Source organism: Anser brachyrhynchus, assembly GCF_964034855.1.
Source record: "Anser brachyrhynchus genome assembly, chromosome: 17".
NCBI lineage: Eukaryota > Metazoa > Chordata > Aves > Anseriformes > Anatidae > Anser > Anser brachyrhynchus.
Window position 1 is genome coordinate 5,900,209 of NC_137710.1, and position 23,382 is coordinate 5,923,590.

The 23,382-nt window shown below is 36.2% G+C and overlaps 1 protein-coding gene across 2 annotated transcripts in view; it reads left to right on the forward strand.

Annotated features, from left to right (window-relative positions):
- The window catches only part of ADGRD1 (adhesion G protein-coupled receptor D1), a 157,566-nt gene that overhangs the window by 31,578 nt on the left and 102,606 nt on the right, over nucleotides 1–23,382 (forward strand). For both annotated transcript variants that reach the window (XM_080559658.1, XM_080559659.1), the window contains one exon: nucleotides 2,687–2,828. In XM_080559658.1, the coding sequence (XP_080415784.1) occupies nucleotides 2,687–2,828 (142 nt within the window). The remainder of the gene's footprint in view (nucleotides 1–2,686; nucleotides 2,829–23,382) is intronic.

Here is a 23,382-nt window from a genome sequence, read left to right on the forward strand (position 1 = left end):
AGCAGGTGGCTGTAAAGAAACTGTGTCATTACTGCGCAATATTTCTTACTGACATGAAGAAACAGGCAATAATTCATGACAGCTTAGGTTTTTCATCAGGAGGCTCAGAGTGCAATTTATTAAGATAATTAGCTATACTCTCAGCCCCTTAGAGATGGAAAATTAATACAGTCTTGACTTAGGTCAAAGTTTAGCAAAGATGAACACAACATGAGTAAAGACCCTACATGTCAAAACTTCTCATTCTAATGCATCATCATAGAGTCTAAAGCCGCTGGGGTTCTGTTGTAGGGAAATAGTTACGTCATCTTTGTGCATGGTCTGTGAATTTTATGGAATAGGATGACCTGGAGACCTATACAAGTTTCACTAAATCACGTGTATTTTTAACACACATTTCCAAGAATAAAGGCTCTGTCCCTGCTGCAATGTTAAAGAAAAACAGAAAGTTGTTGGAGAAGAAACAGCTGTATTTCTATAATTACTTGAACTGTTTGCAGTTTATGTTGCACTACGGAATCATGTCTATAAAAGTCTAAATGCAGATCTGCCCAAAAAGTGTTCTAAAAACCAACAATGCAGGGAATGCTAGCTTAGCACTTTTCCTTTGTGGAATCAAACCCCAGGTATCCAAATAATGTTTTAAAAATAAGTATCAAGTTCCCTCCTTCTTGATTTTATTTTTGTACTGTCCTATTATATCTTCCTTGCTTACATTTTACTAGAATAAAAAGGCTTTTTCAGAGTAATTTGTTTTGAAGATTTTTTTTAGCTTCCGTCTAGCACTGAGGTACTTGAACACCTGTAATTTGAAGCCTGTTCATTTTCTTCTGCTTTATGTGGTGTTTTTTTTTTTTTCCTCTCTTGCATGTGTGGGGTAAAAATAAAACAAAACTCTTGGAACTTTTGTGCTGTAGAGCCAGATGACTTCTATTTTCAGACTATAAAAACAGCAGTTTCTAAGAGGGAAGTCGGTTTAGATTCATTATGAAAGAAAGAAATTAAAAAAAAAAAAAAAAAAGAAACAATGGGTTTTGGACCCTGTTCTGCTTCCATGTATATACAGTTTGTGTAACTCTGTAGTAATCCCAGTGGAGGTAATCAGATGACAGACCAGCTGCCATCTAACACCCAGGCCCAGTATTGAGACTGTGCTACAACAAAGAAAAGCTGGCATGTACAAACATGAAACACAGAAACTTGCTTGTGCTGAAGTATTTTGTACGTTTCAAAATTCAATTAGTCTGTAACATTAAAATGGCAGGTAAGGGGGGAGGAAAAACTGTCCATCCCTTTCATCTGTGAAAGAAAAATCTCCAAATGTTGGATAGTGGTCTTAACATTTCACGTCCTTCTATAAACAAACTTTTCATATCAGAGTAACAAATGCAATTCACATTGTGGTTCCTGGGAGCAGAAGTATGGCTTGATACTGATGTTTTTTCCTGGTCAGAAGACTGGTGCTTGGAGTTGTAATAAATGAGTTCTGCTTTATTTGATCTTCCTGAGGAACTGAATGAAGTTATTTTAATACCTTACAACATGATCTCTCCCCCTACTCCCCTTCCCCCAAGGAAAACAAGAAAGCACTGCAAACAGGTGGCAGATGTAAGATGGTTTTTAATTTTTTTTTTTATTATTCAGTGGTGTGCTGTGTTTAGGTACCCACGCTGATGGTTAATTCACCGTGTCTGTCATTTCTCACAGTAAAAAACATTCATTCACTACCAAAGAGACGGATGACAGAAAATGTTTTACACCTGCAGTTTTTTTATAGATAGTGTAAAAAATTTTACTCTACAGCCAAATAGATCTCATTTATTCCTAAATGTGCAGAAATGCCAAAGTCATAAGTTTTAGCTGAAAGCAGAAATGTGTTCTTATTATGTACTGCAAAATTAATTTAGCCTAGAAAAAATAACACAGAGACTAATCAGATGTTTAGTCATGTTTCCCTCTGTTTGTATTGTGACCTGAGTTATGCTCTAGCAAACTTTATAACCGGACAGAAACAATTCTTCAAAGTAAAAATTTAAAGGATTTCTAAATATATACGTGACATATATGTATATAAGCATTGCATACAATGCAAGTATATGAATCTTACTAATACGCATGTTTAATTAGATTGCCTGAATACCCAGGCACTTTTTCTCTTTGCCTGAAGGCTTCTTTCCTTAGTTAGGTTTATTTTTAGACCCCTTACTTCATTGGATTCTCTCTAATCATCCAAGGCACTTTTCAGCAAGGCTTGTTAACCTTTGCAAGAAAGGAGCAGAATGGAGGAATTTTTATGATATTAAGTCTCTTAATAGCTAAAGGTGTTGCCTATAATTTGTAGCTGTTTCTTCTGGTCATGTAATAGGATCTTTTGGGGCTGGATCTTGCTCAGAAATTCATTGACCTGAATGGAAAAAGGACGTGCTGTGTTCCCTTTGTTGTGGCTATAAGGGTGAGTTCTTGGAGGCAGCTCTGAGAATAAACTTTGTCTTACACTGCTCACAAAGGCCTTTGCTTTAGACAATTTGTTAGGAAACTGGGAGCTGTGATAACTTACCACTGTGAAATTATTCTAACAGGTACATCAGGCAGGAACAATATTTCTCAGGCGAGGTTGAAAGAGGCCAATACTGGCATGAACTACAAAATGTTTTTTCTACTTCCTTAATATATTTTTCTTTCCAAGGATTGCTGAAGCTGCTGCCTACAAAGGCTATATGATCTCAGCAACCAGCTATCTCATCTCCATCAAAGTAGATCCTCCACCCAAGTTGTCCCACAATCTGTCAGGATCTCCTCTTATTACCATCCAGCTCACACACAAATTGGTAAGTAAGATAGAAACTCTCCGTTTAGTCTTACCCTTAGGGCTGTTCAGAACTTCAATGTCTGTAATGACTTCTATGTATTTTTCTTGCAACTTTTGTGGGAGTTTTTAGTAGCAATTCGGATGGCATTTGTAACTGCAATATTATATTTTTTCCAGCCATTAAACCTCATTGACTTCTGTTTCCATCGCAGCAGAAGGCTGATTAGTGCGTGTACTAAAAAAACGGTGAAGTGACAAGTGCAGTTTTGGACCTTTCTGTGTACATTGTTCTATGAATGTGTTTGTGCAATTTACAAAAGGGTGGTATGAATTATGGCTTTCTCATTACAGCTGTCAAGAAAACAAGATTTTGTTTATGGTTTCTGCTGTTGGTCTTTCTCCACACTGACATAAAAGTGAGGTGTTTTGAATGTTTTCATGAATAAACCAAGAGATGAAAGGTTCTCCAAGGACAGCCACAAATCTGATGGGCAGAGCATCTCCTGGGATAGGAAGGGAGCAGATTCAGCTCTGTTCTAGCATGACCTGTCTGTTCTAGACAACAGAGCAGAACTCTGTTCTGAATCTGACAATCCTGGAGACAAATTTTATTCAAATTGATTGAATTCAGTAGAGCATTCAAATTTCACTAAATTAATATATTCCAGCAAGAAAATGGAAAAATAGCCAGTCTTCTTTGCTCTCGGAGAAAAAGGAACCTCTTTTTGTCTTGTTGGTGTCAGTGAAGAACTAGTTTAAACCCTGCAGTGGTGGCATAAGGAATGCAGCATCTATTACCTACTCAATAGAGTTTTGAATGGAAAGGGAAAATGGAGATTTCAATTCTTAGATGTTTCTTAGAAAGCATATGTTAGATATTCTACAAAGTTATCACATTTTCTTTCAATCACTGTATTCAAGCCAGTATTTCTTTCTATTTGTTGTGCTTATGGTAAGGGTGGAGGAGACAGTGGAAAACAAATACATGAGGAAAAACTCTAAGGCATAGAAATGAAAAGTGTTGTTGGACTGTTTTCAAGCTAAGGACTCTTCTGAATGTACCTAGTGGTCTCTTAAAGGCGGGAGCTTGTAAGTGAAGACTCTGGTTGTATTATGTGTAGACAATTTATAAAATGCACTTTGTTTTATTTATTCTGGTGCCTCCTCATGCTTTTGGTATGATGATTTACTAGCAGGCTGTTAAACAAAACTGTGTTTTTTCTTTATCCCTGTTGCATTTTACTATGAAGACCACTGGGATACTGGTATACCCGTAGAAATGTCACATTTGTTATCATAGCACACTTCATAGTAGTATTTTTAAACCCATCTATTCCGTTCCTTTTTGAAAAAGGAAAAAAGAAAGAGCAGTCCATTTGCCTCCATAGATTTTTGCCTTGGCGTCCAAAGATAATCCCTTATTACAGGTTGAGAGCAAACAGATGAAGAACACACGATCATTTGGTTTGGGTGGGGTTTAGTTTAGAGTAAATTTGAACACTAAGTATGCTAAGTATAGCACAGGCTGGGGAAAAAAGAAGAGATTGTAGGGTCATTACTCCATAGTCACACCTGGCATTTTTATGCTCCAAAATCCTGCCAAATAACAGGAACAGATTTAATTCTTTGGCCTCTAGCCGAATTTGTTACGCATTCTGTAGTATAGGCTGCTTTACCTGCTATTGCTCTTGTGTTTTTTTTCTATAATCATAGAGCATTTATTTGGATAATAAATGATAGTATATTGTTATTAACATCTATTTAGTGTTAAATTATATAATAATATAATAATACCAGTACCATCCTATCACTTTGTTAAAAGGTACAGTGAAGATTTGCTCCACAAGTTAAGACAAAAATTAATAATCTAATTTTTTCTTTTTTTTTTAGCCCCAAATCTTTTGTGGACTAGAAGTAGAAACTGGCCCCATGCAGTACTAAATGTCCTTTTCTCCATTGTTTTTAGATCAAAACTATGTACAAATACATTAGATCTTTTCTATGCTTGTTCCAGAACATAATGCTAGTGCTATCTGATGGTGAAGCATTTTGTATATCTTCTAGCTTGGTTTCTAAAATTTATTTTAAAATTCCAAATCAGTATAAAAAAATATAAATGCTAAAAATTTTCCAAATCCAAAGCATTCTGAAGTTGCCAAACGTGCTGAAACAAATTTTGTTTTGACAACATAAAATATTGCATTTAAGTTGCTCTTTGCCATATTTCATTTATATGGTTTTGGTATAATCTAGTCAGAATAGGTGTGTAAAAACAGAAGTAGCTGTGAAAGTTTGTAAACAAAATTAATGAAGTTATAGTTTGAGATCTGGGCAATGGACAATAGAGCTGTCTATTTTGACTTTTTTTTTTTCCTGGTATACTTTTTTAGCTGTTGGTGTGAATTTTTGCCAAAAAAGCTATTAATCAGTGAGCAACAGAATCAACCCTCTGGGTAACTTGTATTCTGAATCACAGTCTGTAATTCTCGGTATCACAGATTCCAAATTCTGTGAATAATCTTTGGAAACAATGAAATAACAGATAAAATTGTGATGAATATTTGTCTGTGGGGAAGATGCATAGTAAAGAATTACATGTAAAATGTGAGCAGCTCTGCTGAAGTGATATATACATTGGAATTGAGAGGAAGGCTGCCTGCCTGTGACACCTATGACTATGGGAATATAATTTACCTCTATCTCTGACTTTTAATTAGCAGTAATGTTTAAAGTTAAGGAATGGATGAATAGATTATACATTCTAGTTGTGCATAAGTAAGGTGGCAGTGGGCCAAATCTGTTCTTTTTCACTACTATAGATTTTAAATAGCTCCAGCAAAGTCCGTGGAGTACTTCTAAACAATTTAAGTTCAGGCAACTTGTGAATTTATTGAGGTAAACTATTTAAGCAAATTTAAGTAAATTTAAGTGAATTTACTTAAACGTAGTACAAAATAACTGCATGCCTCTGCAACCTTTCATACTATAGCAGCACAAGTCCTTTCTTTCATGCTGCTTCAGAGAGGACAGAAGAGGAGGACATGAGTAATTATTGCCATTAGGCCTGGGTGTTCAGGATTGCAGCTGGATTCCCACAGGACTGATAAATCCAGTAGAAATTCTTCCTACCAATAGAACTGCTAGAAAGCTTTCTGGTCAAGCTTCTTTTAGTGGAAAATGGTTTTCTGACCTAAAATAGAAATTCTCATGAATCAGGATGAATAATTCATAAAAATATTACTTGTATTTCTCTTATGAGATAAAGACTCCCTGTGGACAAGATGGACATGCATATTGTACTTAGTGTTATTTTTTAAAATCGTCTCTATTCAAACAGCAGTTTCTTTTCTGTTGCACAATCCCTGAAGCTAGTTTTTCTGCTACTTTTTCTTGTATCTTATGAAAATAACATTAACAGTTTTAGAATTTTTTTTTGTAAGGAGACTTCACCAAGGATTTAAAATTAACTTATTTGCATAAGAACATAAAGTGATTAAGATTTTCATTCTTTCTGCCATTCTGAGGAATTTCTTATTCATTCTTTCTATCCACAATGTCCACTTTTACAAGAAAATAGCTAGGAGTGAAAAGCAATTCTCATTTTGCTTTTCTGTAGATATATGCAGCCTTTCCAGTGATATTTGCAGATCATTATGAGAGTCTTTTTGCTTGGGACTTCATACATATTATAGCATTACACTTGTAATATCTTATTCAGGAACATTTCAGAGAGAAACAGATATTCTTTCACTGGATTTTAAAAGTGCTGATGTTCTGCTCTTCAGTGCTCTTCAATTGGATGAACTATTTTCTCCAGCTAAATGGGTGAAAGAAATCAACTGACTTTTTCAGTGTATGTGGGATGATGTCAAGATTGATGGTAGTTCAAAGTTGAAGAATCTTGACTTGTCCGAAAGTCTTGTCATGAAGCATCAGTACATTTTGTAAAATAATTATCCTCAAAAAAAAGTAAAATATTGTTTCTGGCAAGAAGTCTTTCATAGCAGGAAGAACTAGAGAAGAACTAATATTTCACTTGTATGATCCAAGAAATTACAGCACATTGTAGAAATTCAGAAGAGATGAATGTCAAGACTGAAAAGCATATACAACATGTTCTGGCAAGCATCAGAAGAGAAAATGGGAAAGAAAATGGTGTAAAACACCATCAATATTTTGTGAAATCCATATGATGATGTAGCATAGATCTTGATCTTTGACCACACCGAAGTCACTTTTTGACAACGTCTGGGAGACAAAATATCTATAATTTTTTGTCTTTCCTGACAAGGCAGCTGATCAAATTTCAGCATGTGGAAATACCAGCTTGGTGTAAGTCCTGTCATACTAGGTGCAGAGAGGGTAAAGGCCCGACTAAGGTGGTGAGACAAAAGGGGAACATCCATACAATGGATGAGGCACCACAGCACACTGCTCACCACTCTGTTGATCCCCTATTGGTTGTCTGGCACCACAGAGAAAATTTCTTTATGGCTAGAGGAAAACTTTTTGTACACTAAGTTTCAACCACTTTGTGGCTTCTGTAGTTTTCTGCAGAAGGGGAACTCGTGTTGCTGCAGTTTTGGATAATTATAAACACTTGACTTTCTCACCCTGTGTAAGAAGAAACTTGGATGAAAATGGGATGCAAATCAGGAATTCTTAACATAGCTCTTTTTCTCCAAAATGTAAATATATTTAATGCAAATGCCGTTTTAAAGATTTGGCTGATTCTGGGGAAAAAAAAAGAAAAAGAAAAAGAAAAAAAAAAAACTTTGCTAAGATACTACCAAGTTAGTACAAATTTAGCTTTGTTCCATCTCATTCTTTTGTCATGTGGTTCATTTTAACAAAAGTAGTGTTAGGGGAGCTGTCTGCCTCATCATGAAGTGTTAATCTTTCTTACCATTTTATTATACTGAATCATTCAAACAGCTGCTTCTATCCCCATTTTTTTTTTTTTTACCAAATCCTCTCATTCACATTTTTGCTTCTGCTCTTTATTTTCTGCAAAGAATTCCTCCCATCAGAAGCCCACAGTGACCTACTTCCTTGGCGCCCCTTGCTAGAGTTCACCAATGGAAGCTCATCAGCTTTTCCTGTAAATCCTGTCTCATATTCTGACTTTTTTAAATCTCCAGAACCAGGAGTCATACAAGAACATCAACATTATTATTGTAGGTGCAGCATATTTATCTGGGAAGTGCTCTCTTGGGGGCACTTTGGAGGTGGTAAAGTGTAGGGAAAGAAGACCTCTTCTTCTCTTGACTGCTCACATTATAAAATGCTGGAAGTCCTCATGGAGCTCAGGGATATAGTGAAAATTTTTCTTAACCTTCTCTCTGAGCTTTTAATGAGGCAACACATCTGATTTGCCTCTAAATGTACCCTAACACGATCTTTCTCTCTGTTGTCTTTTTCCTGGCCAGTGGCATGCCATATCCCAAGGTTTGTTTAACATTATTACTGATAGGAAAATAAAATGAGAGAAGAACCAGTTCCAATCTGTACACAAATATTAGTGCTACCATGAGAGAGACGAATCGATATGGAGCCAATTTATTTTTATGGCAAGTTAAGTGTTGACTAATTTATATATTGATTGAGGAAAAACAAGGGCTTTTGTCCACATCTTCAGAATGAAGGTATACTTTTTACCTGGATAGACTCTGCTAGAAAAAAATTGAATAAAATATAATTAAAACTCTGTTTCCTACAGAGTATGCCACAATTAAGCAAAAAGAAAAAATAATAAAAGCTTGTAATTTAAAAATCAATATAAAGTTCAGCACTTTCCTACATAAGTTAAATCTTTGCTATATAGAGTACAGAAAATCCATTGAATTCAAATGAGAAATGAACATAGTTACAGCTAATTTTCTTGCTCCTGGGCAACCTTAAAATAGCAGTAGTCATTATGATATACAACATCTCTAAACAATAAAGCCATAGTTCTGTATTGTTAATATTATTAACAGAGGCATCCTAGGACATATTTTCTCATAGGAATCCATTCTGAAAGCCTAGAATTGCACAGTAACAAAAATATAGATTTTCATTAAGCACATTGAAGACTGCTTGTTGTAAGGATGAGGATTACATTGCAATACGTTTTAATTCACAGAAAGTGTCATTTCCACATTAGAACTGATTTAAGCCTTTACAGGTACAACACTTTGCAGGTGTTACCACTCATTTGTCATGAAATGCCCTCAATATTTGTAAATGAGTTCTTTCTCTTTGTGGTGGCAGGAATTAGGGCACCATGAAGTAGCTGAATGTTTTCATAAATGTACAAGTAAAGTTTGCTTTCAATTTTAAGTTTAGTTGCTGACTTTCATTCTTTCCGTATGTGGATAAATTTATATACCAGCTTCTACTTAGAATTAGTATCTATAAAATTACCTCTCACCTAAGGAAAATAATCCCTGGTGACTGGAACCAAGTGTTATCAATCTACAGCAAAAAGCATTTGCTTTTGGTCTTTCAAATTTCTGCTTGCAAGTGTCAGTGCATCAGCAGTCAGGGGTCAGTCAATTCCAAGCAATAAACTTCGAAAAATCTTGCTGATTTAAAAACTCAGGACTGAATTCCACAGTCATTCTATTTTAGGGAGCTGTGGAATCTTGTGCTACTTTGCACCCTGCCTTTGACTGAACATTTGTTACAGGAGGAGAAGAGAAAATTACAGGGTTTAATTTGACATGATCAAATCTGGTCCAGCGATGCAGAATTCTCTCCCTGACACTCTCACAACTTTTAAATTCAATTTAGTTCCCCTTGTTTAAGTTCCTCATCAGTGACTACATCCCCAGAGCAGCCTTGCATGTTGTGATGGCTTATTGCAGGAGTTCCAGCTAGCTGTGTTACATTTAAGGAACTGCCAGGATTTCTGCTATAAAACTTTGTATTTCTCTGCACAATGTTAATGCATATATATACATATTTAAAATGTTATGGAAAAAGAAGTTACTGCAGTGGTGAAGTAGCCAACATTCAGATGTTAAAAACTTTGCCATTTAAAATTATAAACAAAAAAGTAATAACATACCACTATCCCCTAATCCCCGCTATGAGCCAGCATCCTGTGAAATCTGTCTTGATGAGGTCAAGCTGTTTTGGAGTGACAGAGTGAACTGTAGCATTTGAAATCACAAGAAGCTGGATTTGCATTCAAAATGCCCACATTACAATTATTATTTTTTAATTTTAAATTTTAGAAAAGGCCAGAAATGTTTTGATTGGCTGATTAACATATTCAAATTCACTGGATTCAGGCATTTTGAAAGAGTATGCTTTCAAAACTTTTTTTTTCCAGATACCTATTAAATATGAAGGGTAACATTTTGTTTTAATTACAATGCCTACCGGAACTTCTGCTGACTTGCATGGAGCAAAGCTTTCAGTCCTCACTCTAACGGGACATGTGGCTTTTAGAATGACACTACCCCATTTTTCATTATTCATAACAATTTGAAGAGGAAACAGAATCAAGTCCGAAGAGTAAAATGAAGATTAGTTTTAGATAGTTTGTCTGGTGATAGTACTGGCAGTTAAATATACATTAAATATATGAGAAGCAAAAAGTTTGTGATGAAAACAGTCTGGTTGGAAATTATGTATGGATTTCACCTCTGCTTTCATTTCCTTGGGATGAGGATGAAAAGGAACAACATAGTTCAGGGGAAGAGAAAGGTAACGAGTTTTACGTTCTCCAGTAGATACTGTTGACAGGCCAATGTTACTTCAAACTCGATATTAGAAGGAGTTTTGTCCACCCCCCACTTTGTTTTGTTTTAGGCCCTCTTAATTACACTGCATGCCATCAATCATGTATTTTGTTAACAGCACAGAAATAACTGAGTGAGAAAAGCGATACTGTGCTGTTTCTGTTAGCATATTTTGTGGTATTTTATTCTTTCCACCTGTAATGCCAGTCAAACACTGGAATAGGTTATGCAGAGGGATTGTGTCCTTGAAGATATTCAAAACCTGACTGGATGTGGTCCTGGGCACCCTAACCTAGCTGCCCCTGCTTCAGCAGGGTGGTCAGACTAGACGATCTCAAGAGGTCCCCGCCAACCTAAATGATTCAGTGATCCTGTGATTTCATGTTCTCTCTGTCTTCACTGTTGCAAAACTACAGCAAATCTCAGAAGACACAAAAGAGCATTTCTGCCTGGTATCCAAGATTTCAGCACAGGCTGTTCTATCGGTTGTTGTTTTGGTTACTGGCTGGAGTTGTTGAAATGGTATCTGCTCTGTCATTTTTTATGGTCAGAGTTTAGATAGGTAGGTGCAATTTCCAAATTCTTTACACTGTGCCAAATTATTTCTACTCCAGTGAAGATGTCTTTGAAAAATACCTATTTCCAGCTTCTTAATGGCTTAATGGCTTATTTCTTTAGGCTTCTTAATGGAGTAGATTAGGTACTGTTTAGTCCTGACATCCAATGTTTAGCTACTCTACATTCATTCTAATATCTAAAAATGCAGCAAGATACTGATCTCAGTCAAAGCTGGAAGAGGACTATGAGCGAATGAGCTGTGTGGCTGCATTGCTTCATGACGTTGTGTGGCACAGTACAAATACAGCTGTCGGTGGTACTAGTGGAGAGGCTAGAAATTCCTTGGATCATTAGTTAAACTGTCTGACCACATTTATTCATTTAAATTCTTGTCTCGGTGACTTCAGCACAACTACAAAGGGAATCAGATCTTTTCTGCACTAGGGATTTTTCCAATATGAAATTTCTCACTAGTTATTTCAGCAGAGATGCCATCTGCAACTCTGTATTCATTTAATCTAATTTATTTTTTATTGCTTTTAGTAGTATGGGATCTCAGTGACCTGTTGCATACTTTCCTTGAGATACCTTGGTGTAACTCTTGGTACTTTCTTTGCAACAGTGGTGACTTCAGAACATCAGCGCCAAGTACTGAGGAAGCTAGCCTACTTCTGTTAGTTGTGTGTATTTGGAACTATGCTCATGTTCTTTTACTTATTTAGATTGTTTTACATTTCTCACTTGCCAATCCCAGACATTATCACATGCTTGTATTCCTAGACTTCTGGCATGTCTGCCCATTTCTCTGTGAAACCTCTTAAGCTTTTAGAAATGATTTATATGGCATGAATGACCAATACTTAAAAGAATATAAATAAATGTTGCTTCCCTCAGAAATCAGTAAATATAATAAAGCTATTTTTGTCTTCCTGATTTATATTCTGTTGCCTTGGAAATATATGTAATAGTGTACTGAAAATGTTAAAGTAATGAAAGGCAAACTGTTGTGAAGATCACGTTTTGTAGGAAAAAGTCTTCTGTACAGAAGCTGTCTTAGAATGGTGTTGTGGAAAGGCCATAGGCTATCTCTTTAATGCTTAGAGTCACTTTTTTGTGCATCACTGAAACAGGAGTCTAGATGGGTATGGACAGTAGTAGAAAATTTATTCATTTAGATATACTTTTAAATCATAGAGTATTTAAGTTTTTTTTTAAAGACAAAATCATTTGCACTAGCATTATATTGCTATTTTGAATTATTATAATTATTATTAATCTCTTTAAAAATAAATTTCTACTTATTTTCCTAGTGTTAGGAGAGTTATTTTTTTACAAGACCAGACTCTAAGTTCACTGAATAGTATTGCCACTGCACTGATGTTCAGAGAGGAGTCCTCACAACCATGAGAGAAAAGCGGGGAAAGCTGAGGGATGGATACCAGTTGTACAGTCTGATAGAGGGGAGAGGATACTCTGCCTTTTTGCTCTGCTCTCCCCCAGTGGCAGTTCTTCTAAAACAAAAATGAAGGCACCTGATAGTGCATTGTGGTTGTGACTGCATTTATTACAAGGTAGCAGTATCACTAAGTATAGGTTCTGTTACAGTAACATCACCAATCTAAAACAATGCTTTTATTTAGTTTATGCAATATAAATAAAAAGTTTAGCTTAGAAAATAGTGTTAATTTATTTTAGGAATGGCAGAGAGGTCATACTTGAGAGAAATTTGTGGATGGTAAATTTCTGGGTTTGCCTTTTTTTTTTTTTTTCCAGTTGTTGCATTAGGAATTTTAACTCTCTTTGCTTTGCAATAGAGTGGTAGATAATGGTATTAACAGCTAGTAATAGAAACTTGGGATTGTTTTTCTATCAGGAAATGTGTGGCTGCTAAGAAGGGATTTTCCCTTTAAAAAAAATAAATAAAAAATAGAGACCTTCCCAATCTAAGAGGCTAACACAAGCTGGGTCAGCAACAAGATTCCTATCAGGACAGGACCAGCCAAGAAGAACTGCATTTCAGTGACTCATGCTGAAGCTAGCTGTGCATACCTTCCTCCTCTGCAGTGACTCATAGTAAATTTCAGTAATCTTGATCTGTTCAAGCTATCATTTAATGACTAACATATGCTTCCAAGGGGAAAGTATGCTCTAGACCAAGGCAAGGCTTATATGATAAGGCTTTCAGTACAACAACCAGAACATCACAGTTCAGGAGAGAGGGTGTGTGTGTTTTACTGGGATAATTTATGTGATTTGAATCAAGCACATTGCTAAATGCTTTGTTGAAGTTGCGTGTTACAGGGTGCTAAACAACAAGAGATAGAAGAGAAGAAAATAAATAATAGACAAGTCCCATGAACAAATAATATGAAATAGAAATGTAATTTATTTGCAGTAAATAAAACTTGGGCAAGTTTAAAGTTCTGATTCAGAATATTATTATTATTATTTTTAATCTTTTGTTACATTCTCCTTTTTATTTCTTTATTTCTCCCTTTTTTTTTTTAATTTTATTTTCTAAACACTTTCCTCTCTGGAAATTATTTTCCTCAGACTATTGGATTTTAATGCTTTGCTTTTATTTGTTGTTCTGGGATTGAGCCCAGAGCATATTGGGGTGCATTAAACACTATATAGCCAGCTGGCCAAAAGAGGTGATTATCCCACTATATCGAGCACACTTTTTTTTTTTTTTTTTTGCCTCTTAGCCTGCCATATTTATATCTATAGTTATCCTAATTTAGTCTTGTAGCCTGCTATTTATATGTTTATACATAAGCTTAATGTTAGTATTACATTCCATATTGCTTAAAAATAGGCAAGAGCTGGAGTGCTGTACCAGATAACGTGGGGCTTTAAGTAAGCACGGGTACATTGGTAGAAGGAAGGCATAATGCTGTCATCCTAGAATTAAACTACTGCTCGTTTTTATATTATATGGTGAACTGTCAGAAGAACTTACTGGGTTGTGCTGATGAAATTTACTTTGGCAGATCATGTAAGGATTTAGAGCAGAATTAATCCCTAGATGCACAATTGTTTGTTATCTAGTGCAAAATATTTAGTCACTAGCTTGTCGTTTGATGTAAGTCCTAACTCCATGGCTTTGCATTCATGCTAAAGAAAGAGCCGTGAAACAATTAAATCCTGTAGAGTATGATTAAGTCTGTTCAGTGTATTGGTGAAGTAACGTGGTATTTCCAAGAGTCTGGAGATGCTACGATGAGCTACCTCAGGACTTTCACTCTGTATTAAAAGGAAGAAGGGGAGAGGTTGTGTAAAGCACCAGAGTGCCTCTTCTCCATGAATTGGAGAGATTGTTATGGCATGTAATATAGGTTGGTGCAAAAAGCATCCACAGGATCTAAAGTTTCTGCAAGGCAGTCACACACAAGGGACACTTTCCTTTAATTTTTCTGTGGCTATGAATTGGTGAACGGGTGAACTGAATGCTCAAGGAGATTTCTAATTGATAAAGTAACAAATGAAAAAATATCCTAGAGCACTTAAGAAATGGATCAGTCCATGTTACACTGTGTGAATTATTCTGCTCTTTGGCAACAATTTTTAGAATAGACTTTTTATTAGTCTAAAGATGTTTTAAATAATTTCAATAGCTACAATTTCAGGAGAACTGCTTCCTGTATTTTTCATCCCTTGTTTCTGTCTGTTGTGATAATTGATATCAAATAGTTACTCTTTGAATAGACAGCAAAAGAATAAGAGCAGCAGACATACCAGGGAATTTGGTTTTCCTTAGCGACGTTTGTAACTGTTCAGCAACACTGATGAAATCTTTCTGGTTCCCACTTGTTACTAAGTATGACAATCCTACCCTCAACAAGTTGTGGAATTTCAGAGTTGGAAGGAATCATTTTTTCATTCCCCACAAGCCCAAAAATAATTTTGCGTATGACAGATAAATGGTAATGGCTGTGTTGTGATTCATACAAAAATTTCCCCTGGATTTATGACAATGTTAAAGTAATGAAATCAGTCAAAACTGTTGTTATGTTTTAATGATCTATTTTCTAGTATGATGATCTTGATTTTTTTTTGCTCAAACTGGGGAGAAAATGTGTTTATAGAAACTGGCTAAGCATTTAGTGGGACCAGATTCTCATATAGATTCAACCAGCAGGAGTTCACACGTCTAATAAAATGATGTCAGTTTGTACTAACTGCAGGAATCTCCATGAGGAAAGATGTTCTAGGGCTTGGCCATGGCAGCCCCTTGGGCATTATTTTAAAGCCATCACACTTCCAAAAAACCACTCAAATTTACAAAAATGTGACTACCGTGAACCTGTTAAGCACCAACAGTAAAAGTTTATAACCGTTATTTTAGACTGGCATATACTAAATTTAAGACTAAATCTTAAACTGAAGTTGTTTGGTGACTAGCAGAGCACGTTTAGAGAGGAGGTCAAAATGTTCCCTTTCTTCGTCCTGTGAATGCCGTGTTGAGTCCTCCTAAACTGCCACTGAGGAGTTGTGACAGCTTCACACATTCCTCATTTGCAAAGCAGTTGGCCTTTATGTAAATTCCTTCACAGAAACATTTCTTCTGAAATATTTGCATTGAAAATCTGCCAAGAATTAGATAAATTGTTAGTGGGGGTGAAAGAGGTATGAGTGAAGGAAGAAAATCATCCAGGGAATAATTTAATGTAGCAAAAGAGAATATAGCACAAGCACCGTTTCTGTTTCAGAGAAGCATTATTTTGCTCTTGGGAAAAGTTGCCAGTGTGATACAAATCGGCATAAATTCAGCATCCTCTGCGGGACTGAGTTCTCTTGCAAAAAGGCCGAGTGCTGTCAACTCCTATTCACTTCAGAGCTTGGCATCTGATAAGGTTAGGTTAACTTTTAATCTTTCGGGTCAAAGCTTTCACTAAGTGAGGTTCAGTTAGATGCTCAAGGCCCATTTATTATTGAATTTGTAGCCAAAGTGGCAGAAACATTGAAGATATTTACCCATACATGCACCTATCTGCTTGGAGTCATCAGAGCAAGTGTGCCCAGCCACAGCACCAGACACAGGTTTGTGTCTGACAGTGAAATTCCCACCTTAAATCCTAACCAGAGGTATGTAATTTGTCTAGCTTTTTCTTTTGCAGATTTTTCTTTATTAGCATTAGTACAGACTTGAAAAACAGCATGTGAATGGACAGCTGGGAGGAGTGAAATGAGATGCTGTGTGCAAATCATTTGGTGCAAAAGTCACGCACAATCCCTTCAAGGCATCATGGAAGGAACAAACTCTTTATAGACGTGATATAAAGCCTGATTATTTATTTTAGGAAACGTGCAACCTCACACTGCTCTAACCTCTTTGTAGTAAGTGACGTCACTTCAATTCATGTATTTCTCAGCTAACCACAAAAACACCAAACCCAAGTATATCTTGTGAACATCAAACCTGATAGAATAATGGAAATAGTTCCAGTAAATTTTACAAAAAGAACTGCAGAGATGTAGTGCTTTATTCTTGTGGTAAAGGCTGTACCCAAGTGAACAAAAGAACAACCTAAGTAAATAGTATATTTCTTTACTGGATATTTCAATTTTTTCTGGCATAGACTGCAGACTGTTGATTAGGTTTTTACTTCCCTCAACTTCACTTGAATATTTTCTGCATTCTAGAACTAGATTTAAATATTTCAACTCATTCTTTGGCTTTCTCTTGAGAAAAGTTAGAGCTCAGTAAATATAATAATAAAAAGTGGCTATAAATATTCTTTTACTTAAAAAAAAAAATTCATTTAAAATTTGCTTCCTGCAACTATCAGCTAGCCAACAGAAAATACATGTACTGGCAAGAATATTTAGCAGAACAGCAAATTTTAAGTGGTTACTGAATACTGTTCCTGGAAGGCAGACTTCAAAAAGCCAGATTTTTAACTGTGAATTTGACTTAGAGTTATGCTCCTTCAGTTGAGAAAGAATAATCCACGACTTCAGAGACTGTCAAAGCTAATGGTGTCTTGAATTTTGTGTGTTGTTGAAATGCTCAGAACAGATGTATATTCTGAATTCCTAAGCAACTAATAAGCAGAAAACTCTGCCAAATTCTGCATATAAAAATAAAAGGGTTACTGGCTAACTTGATTCTTTGAAAGTCCATAAAACCTCCTGAATTGTTTCTCGTTTCATACTTTTATATTAAGATCAAAGGTGGTGGCTGACCAAGCTGTGATTCTCTTATCCTGTTTGGACCTCTCTTGCTGTCAGCCTGCCATCTCCTAGTTCAGAGTCCTGGAGTATCTTTATGCTATCTGAGAAGATCTAATAAGATTTTCTACTTTGATGTGATAAAGGTATTATTTATCTAATAATAATCCTAACCAATGCATAAACTTTTTTGTTTTGTTTTGTTTTGTTTTGTTTTAAAGCAGATATAAAACAATGCAACTTTTTTTTGGTAGCCACATTTCTCTAAACTTGATGAGACATCTTGAAGTTACAGATTAAGCAGAGTTACTGAATTTTATGTTTCTTGCAAGAAGTGTGGACTTTTTTCAAAGTTATCTACTATTTCTTGATGTTTTATACATACTTGCGTGACTTTGTCTTCACTAATGACCAGAGATTTACTGGTTTAAATATAGTGATCAGTTACAAAGGCAATTGATGAATACAATGACTCTCATTTATGACAGTGCTACTTCTAAGAGAGCTGCCTTTTGCTTAAGTTTTCTTGCTGCACATATTTCTTCCTTACTGGTATGCAGGACATGTAGAACACAAATTGATTACTTGATATCTAAGCTTCTGTGTCTTTATCACATTTTCTTTCAGCTGGGAATTTTACTTTAATGCCACAGCCTTTGGGACTGACTTTTACTGAGTGTGTCTTAACGTCAGCAAAGAGTTAGTTCTAAATCGTAGAATATTGACCCAAAATGTTAGAGGTGTATCTGCTGCCCTTTTTCCTAGATAAAGAGCAGATGAAACTTTACCAGTGGTTGAGAGGTAGGAAGAACAGTCCAATGACTGTGACATGAAGTTTCAGTGACTGCTATTCCAGTGGTTCACTATAGCACTTCAAAAAGTGCTTAGGGTCAGATCCATAAAAGTATTTGGACATCCAGTTACCCTCTGTTTGAATGAAGCTTGCACCCTGTTTGCATTTGAAGAGCTGTGTCAGGATGTGTTTGAGCAAGAGTTTAGTAATTTAACATTTTACATCATTGACATCTCCATATGAGCTCTGCAGACAAGAGTATCTGTGCAGGAACGAAGATAATTTAGTTTTTCTAGGATATAATTCATCTCATGCCAAAGTATTTGTTTAAAATATACTAGCTAAATCACTCCTATTTCTCTCCACTGATATGAAGGGAATCTGGGTTGATAGATATCTAGGCTTGCTCAACTAAAATCCACCCTACATGTCGTACCTCACTGATCTGCAAAGTTATGCAGATTAGTACTCACTGGGAAACTCCCTGCTATGGGCAAGATGGTGATGAGGGCAATTGAGATGCTTTAAGGAATTAGATGTACCTCCTAAATGTGTTCTATCTATATTTAGCAAAGACTGTTCACAGAGTTTCTTACCTTTGCTTTTCTGTAGGTGAGATAAGGAGATCTGTATTTTAGTGATCGGAGTATTTTAGTTTGTATTTTAGTCTGTATTTTAGTTTGGAGTACGTGCTGAGAAAACCTTGTCACATTTTGGATTTTCTGTAGTGTGCAATATTTAATCCTAGTGAATGCATTTGGATGGATAGAGAAAAACATTTGAAAAGAGAAAGGTACTTAAGTCTATGAAAGTCTTTTATTTTTCCCCATATTTTCTAGCATGACTGAACCACATTTTAAGTTTTGTTGACACCACAAATGTGACTTTTCAGCCCAGAGCTATAGAGCCCTGAAATTAAAAATGTGTCTTGAAACCACTGATGGATCACTGACAGGGCTGGAGCTTCCAAACTAATGGAAAATGATGACGCTCCCTGCATTCAGATCAAGTGCTTCAGTCCAAGCTTCAGTTTGTCTGACAGCATTCTTTATATGCCATTGCCTCCCAGTACTGATTTTCCGAACAGGAGATAAAGACGTATCAACTAGCTGTAGTTTGCACTAAGTTACAGGATCCAAAATTTGGTACTAATTTAATTGTTTTAACTCTTGACGAATGGATCAGGGCTTGGATGTTGCTTGTTGTCCCCCAGAGTAAAGGACCAGGTGGGAACCAGATTGGACTGATGCTCAGTTGGCTTCCTCTTTTCACTGGGCGAGTGTGCATTGGCACAGACTGCATTTGTGCCCCCTGTGCACTGTGTACACCTTCCTGTACCTCTTGGCTCCCTGCAAAGGTGGAAAGAGCTGAGCCGTGCAAAGTGCTGCCTCCCAGCGCTGCTACTGCTGGCATGTAACAGCCTGCAAGGGGAAGCTCTAGCATGCCTGGCATAGAAATACGAGGAACAGTACATATATCAATATTTTGTATTTTGTACCCTATATCTCCTTATCCTGTCATGGAGCACCTGCTGATTTCAGGGAAATATAGGATGAAAATAAATATAAATTTCAGAGAGTTTGGAAAAAAAAATGTAGCTGGAATGTAAGGCCTGATGAGAATCCACATATCTTACATTTTAAGAATTAAGTGTACTTATATTCTATTTAATTTACTCCAAGCTTGAGAGTAAGGCAAAATTATTGCTACAAGTTTGGTATTTTGTGATGAAAATCTGTGCTACATTGCTACCTTTACTTTGCGAGACAAATGTGATCAAGACATTGTATGCTGCTGCAGTTTTACTACGATTGATATGTGATGCAAGAGCTTTCTATTCTGCCCCTCTCTGCCATCTGGTTTGGATGCATCCCTCTGGACGAGGAATACTCTGGGTGACACTGAGGATGAAGGCCACAAATGGAGGTAGTTGCCCAGGCAGCCTTCAGAACACAGAAATGGTTCTGGATGCCATCCCAGCTGGCCTGTAGCTGACATGCAGATCAGTAATTTATACCCCAGTGATAATACGTTGTAGTGCCAGTAACTTTTTATAACTCTCATAAAATTCCTTATTCCTGTGGGGAAACATTCCTCCAACGTGGGCAGTAAAATGATCACTTTCAGATGTCAGCGTGGACTTTTACACCAATCTGTTGCCAACTATATATTAAGGTAACCAGATTTTCTAGGCACCACATCAAGGAGAAGTAGTTCAGAGAGCAAGAAATAGGAGGAACGTAGACCCCACCTGGGATATCATAAACTTTCAGGCCAGACAGGAGTCCCCTCCTCTTTCTCACATCTGCCACCTACTCGTCTGTTGTATCTTGAAAGTCAGATGCTAGGTGATCATATCAAATGGTCATCACAACATGTTATGATATTTTATTTAAAGTCACTTTGGTTTATAATTTAATCCTTGTCCTACATTCCTTCAGTATAATCTGCATAAGTATTTTCCAGGGTTCATTCTGTCCTGCTTATGCCAGCTACAAAAACTCCAGACTTGAAGAAAACGTTAGCAATGAGGCTGTGCCTGGTGGTGCCAGGCCAGGCTGGGGAAGGAATGCACTTGTTGGAGAGCACCAGGCAATGGAGATGATTTTTCTCCTGAAAATGTTATCACTGGAGATGTGTGATGAATAAACCAAACACAGCTCAAATAGTACTTCTGCTTAACTGTTCCAGTTCTGGGTGGACCATTTAGTAATGATCACCATCAGGCACGGCTAACTCTTTAGTACACTGGATTTTTTTCTGTTTTCTTTATGAACAGAAAGTCTCTTTTGAAATCCTTTTAATTTCCTAGTGTAATAGAGTAAAACCTATTAGTGAACCCTGTTAAGTTTCCTAATAGGAAACAGGAGTTTATAGAGGCACAGGAGTCTGCCCACTCTTAAGATTCTATGGTCAGTCACTGATCTGAAATTTGCTTTTATGCCGTCATTTTTATGATATTTCATAATATTTCATTTCATGCTTGTAAGCTTTTTTCTAACATTATGCTCATTGATTTCATGTCTTTTACACATAAGCAATGCTAGAAACCCTATTACAATTATAGATGTGCTTATTCCAGCAATTAAAAATTTTAAAATAAGAAGCATTTTTAGACTCAAAACCTATATGTAAGATCTCCGTCATAGCCAGCACCTTGAAGGGTTATGGTCTTGATTCCAAGATTTGGATAATAACTTCATTCCTTCTACTGGGTTTGATCAAAGATGATGGGTGAGCTGTGACTGACTTCAGAGGATTTGGTTTAAATCGCTACCAATACACTACGATGTCTGACAGTAATGGAAATGACATCCATGAGAGAGAAATGTCTTCTATGTATAAAATATATTAAAATATATAGAATTAAGAAAAAGCTTTTGCAGTGTCATTTGAGTAAACCAATACTCAAATAATGCAGTTAGTATTTGCTTTTTGTTACTATATGTATTAAATTCCTCCCAGTTAATGTAATTAGAGGTTACAGATATTCTCCTTAATAGAATAGCTCCTGTCTGCTTATGGCCTTTGAAAAAGGAGAGTATGTTTGTGAAAAATCTTGTAATACATTATGCTTTGGTTTTAATTATTTTTGAATAACCTTCATCTTGTAAAAATCATGAATAAGTAATATATATTTAATTTGAAATAGAAATGCCATCATTTAGACATATATGTTAAAAAATACATGTATATAATTCTTTATAGGATCAAGATAGTTTGTAGTTTTTTGTTTTGTTTTGTTTTTTTACAAAATATATACATAACAAAGCTCACACCAGTTAGCACGTTTGTTGAATTCAACTTAAGGGCTGTGATAGAGTGAGGAGTACAGCTCTGTACTGGTCTAATTTTCATTCATAGATGTAATATTCTTAGCAAACCAATATGGTGGGATCTCTAAGCAATGAAAAACTTGACAAAGCAGTCAAAAACTTGATTTGTTAATAAGTCTTCATATACCACTACTGCCAGCATTAAATGTCTTTTAGGCAACAACAACAAAGTATTTTTCCTGCAGATGCTATAGAATGAAAATAACCTCAGGAAACAATACATCATAAGGCTGTTAAGTTTATTGGAAGTGTTCATCATGAATGGCTATTGTGCAGCAGCAGTCACTCAAATGTAAATTAAAGCCAGATCTTCTGAAAGAAGTGCCCTGCCTAAAGTGCAGAATGAACAGAAACGATTTTTTTTTTTTTAAAGCAATGAATGTCCTGAAAGGCAAAACATAGGAATATCGCTAATCATGTCAAAACTGTTCTGAAGTTGGGGGTACTGTATTTAACATTTCTGGATAGAAAATACAGCAGAGGTGAAAGTTGGATTGAAAAATTTGCATGGGGCAGAATTCTCAGTCAAACTTTAGAATAACCATCTAAAGACATCATTTCACTGTGACACCCAATGAATCTTGATTCTATTTATTCTCGTGTAAGGTTGAGCAAGATTTTCTCTGGTTTTGTGCAGCCAAACCACTGGCCTTCAGTCTTTGTTCTGTAGCTATGTTCTGTAAAAGAGCAGAGTCTCTTCCCATCAACCTGACAGCTGTTGCTTGTGAAGAAACAGGAGTCTTGTAAAGTCTGTCTTAGAAAAAAAAAAAGTAAAAAAATAAAAATACAGATGCTAAAACTGAGAAATATCTTTAAAGTTGTACCAGTTGCAAAAGAAAGGGAGAAACTCCCTTCCAAGAATGTTCCATCTTTGTGGCAGGTGGTAGCATATGCTGCATGCTGTTAAAATACATTCTTGGAGTACGAGGTGTAAACACGGACTGGTGTTTACACATGTTAAACATGTTTAACATGTTAAACATGTTTACACATGTTTACAGCATGAGGTGTAAATATGGAGTGGTGCGTCTGAGGGACTGAATCTGAATCTGTGCCCTCCAGCTGGAGACGGAGGCAGAGGGCCATGCTCTGGTGCCAGTTATGAAATGTCGCAGCTATTGTTAGGTATTTGCCACCTTTTCTACAGGACAGTAGATGAGTAAGGACAGGTCCTCCCCAGGTGTATGTTGCAAAGCCTCTGCCCTATCTGTGCTCATTTACACCAGCTGAGGACCAGGTCTAATGCTTTTTTTAAGCCCTTTCCTAGGATTCACAGTCATATGAGGTTTTGTGGAAACCTGTGAACACCTTGCTTGCTACAACTCCCAACACTTTTATTTATTTAGTTGCTGTAAAAATGGGAATAGTTACCTAGTTTACAGAAATTATCACTGTTTCCTGAAGGGATGCCATCTAATGATGGTGCTGTACCTTACATGGGCATATTACCATTCTAATGGGAATATGTATTTCACCAAATTT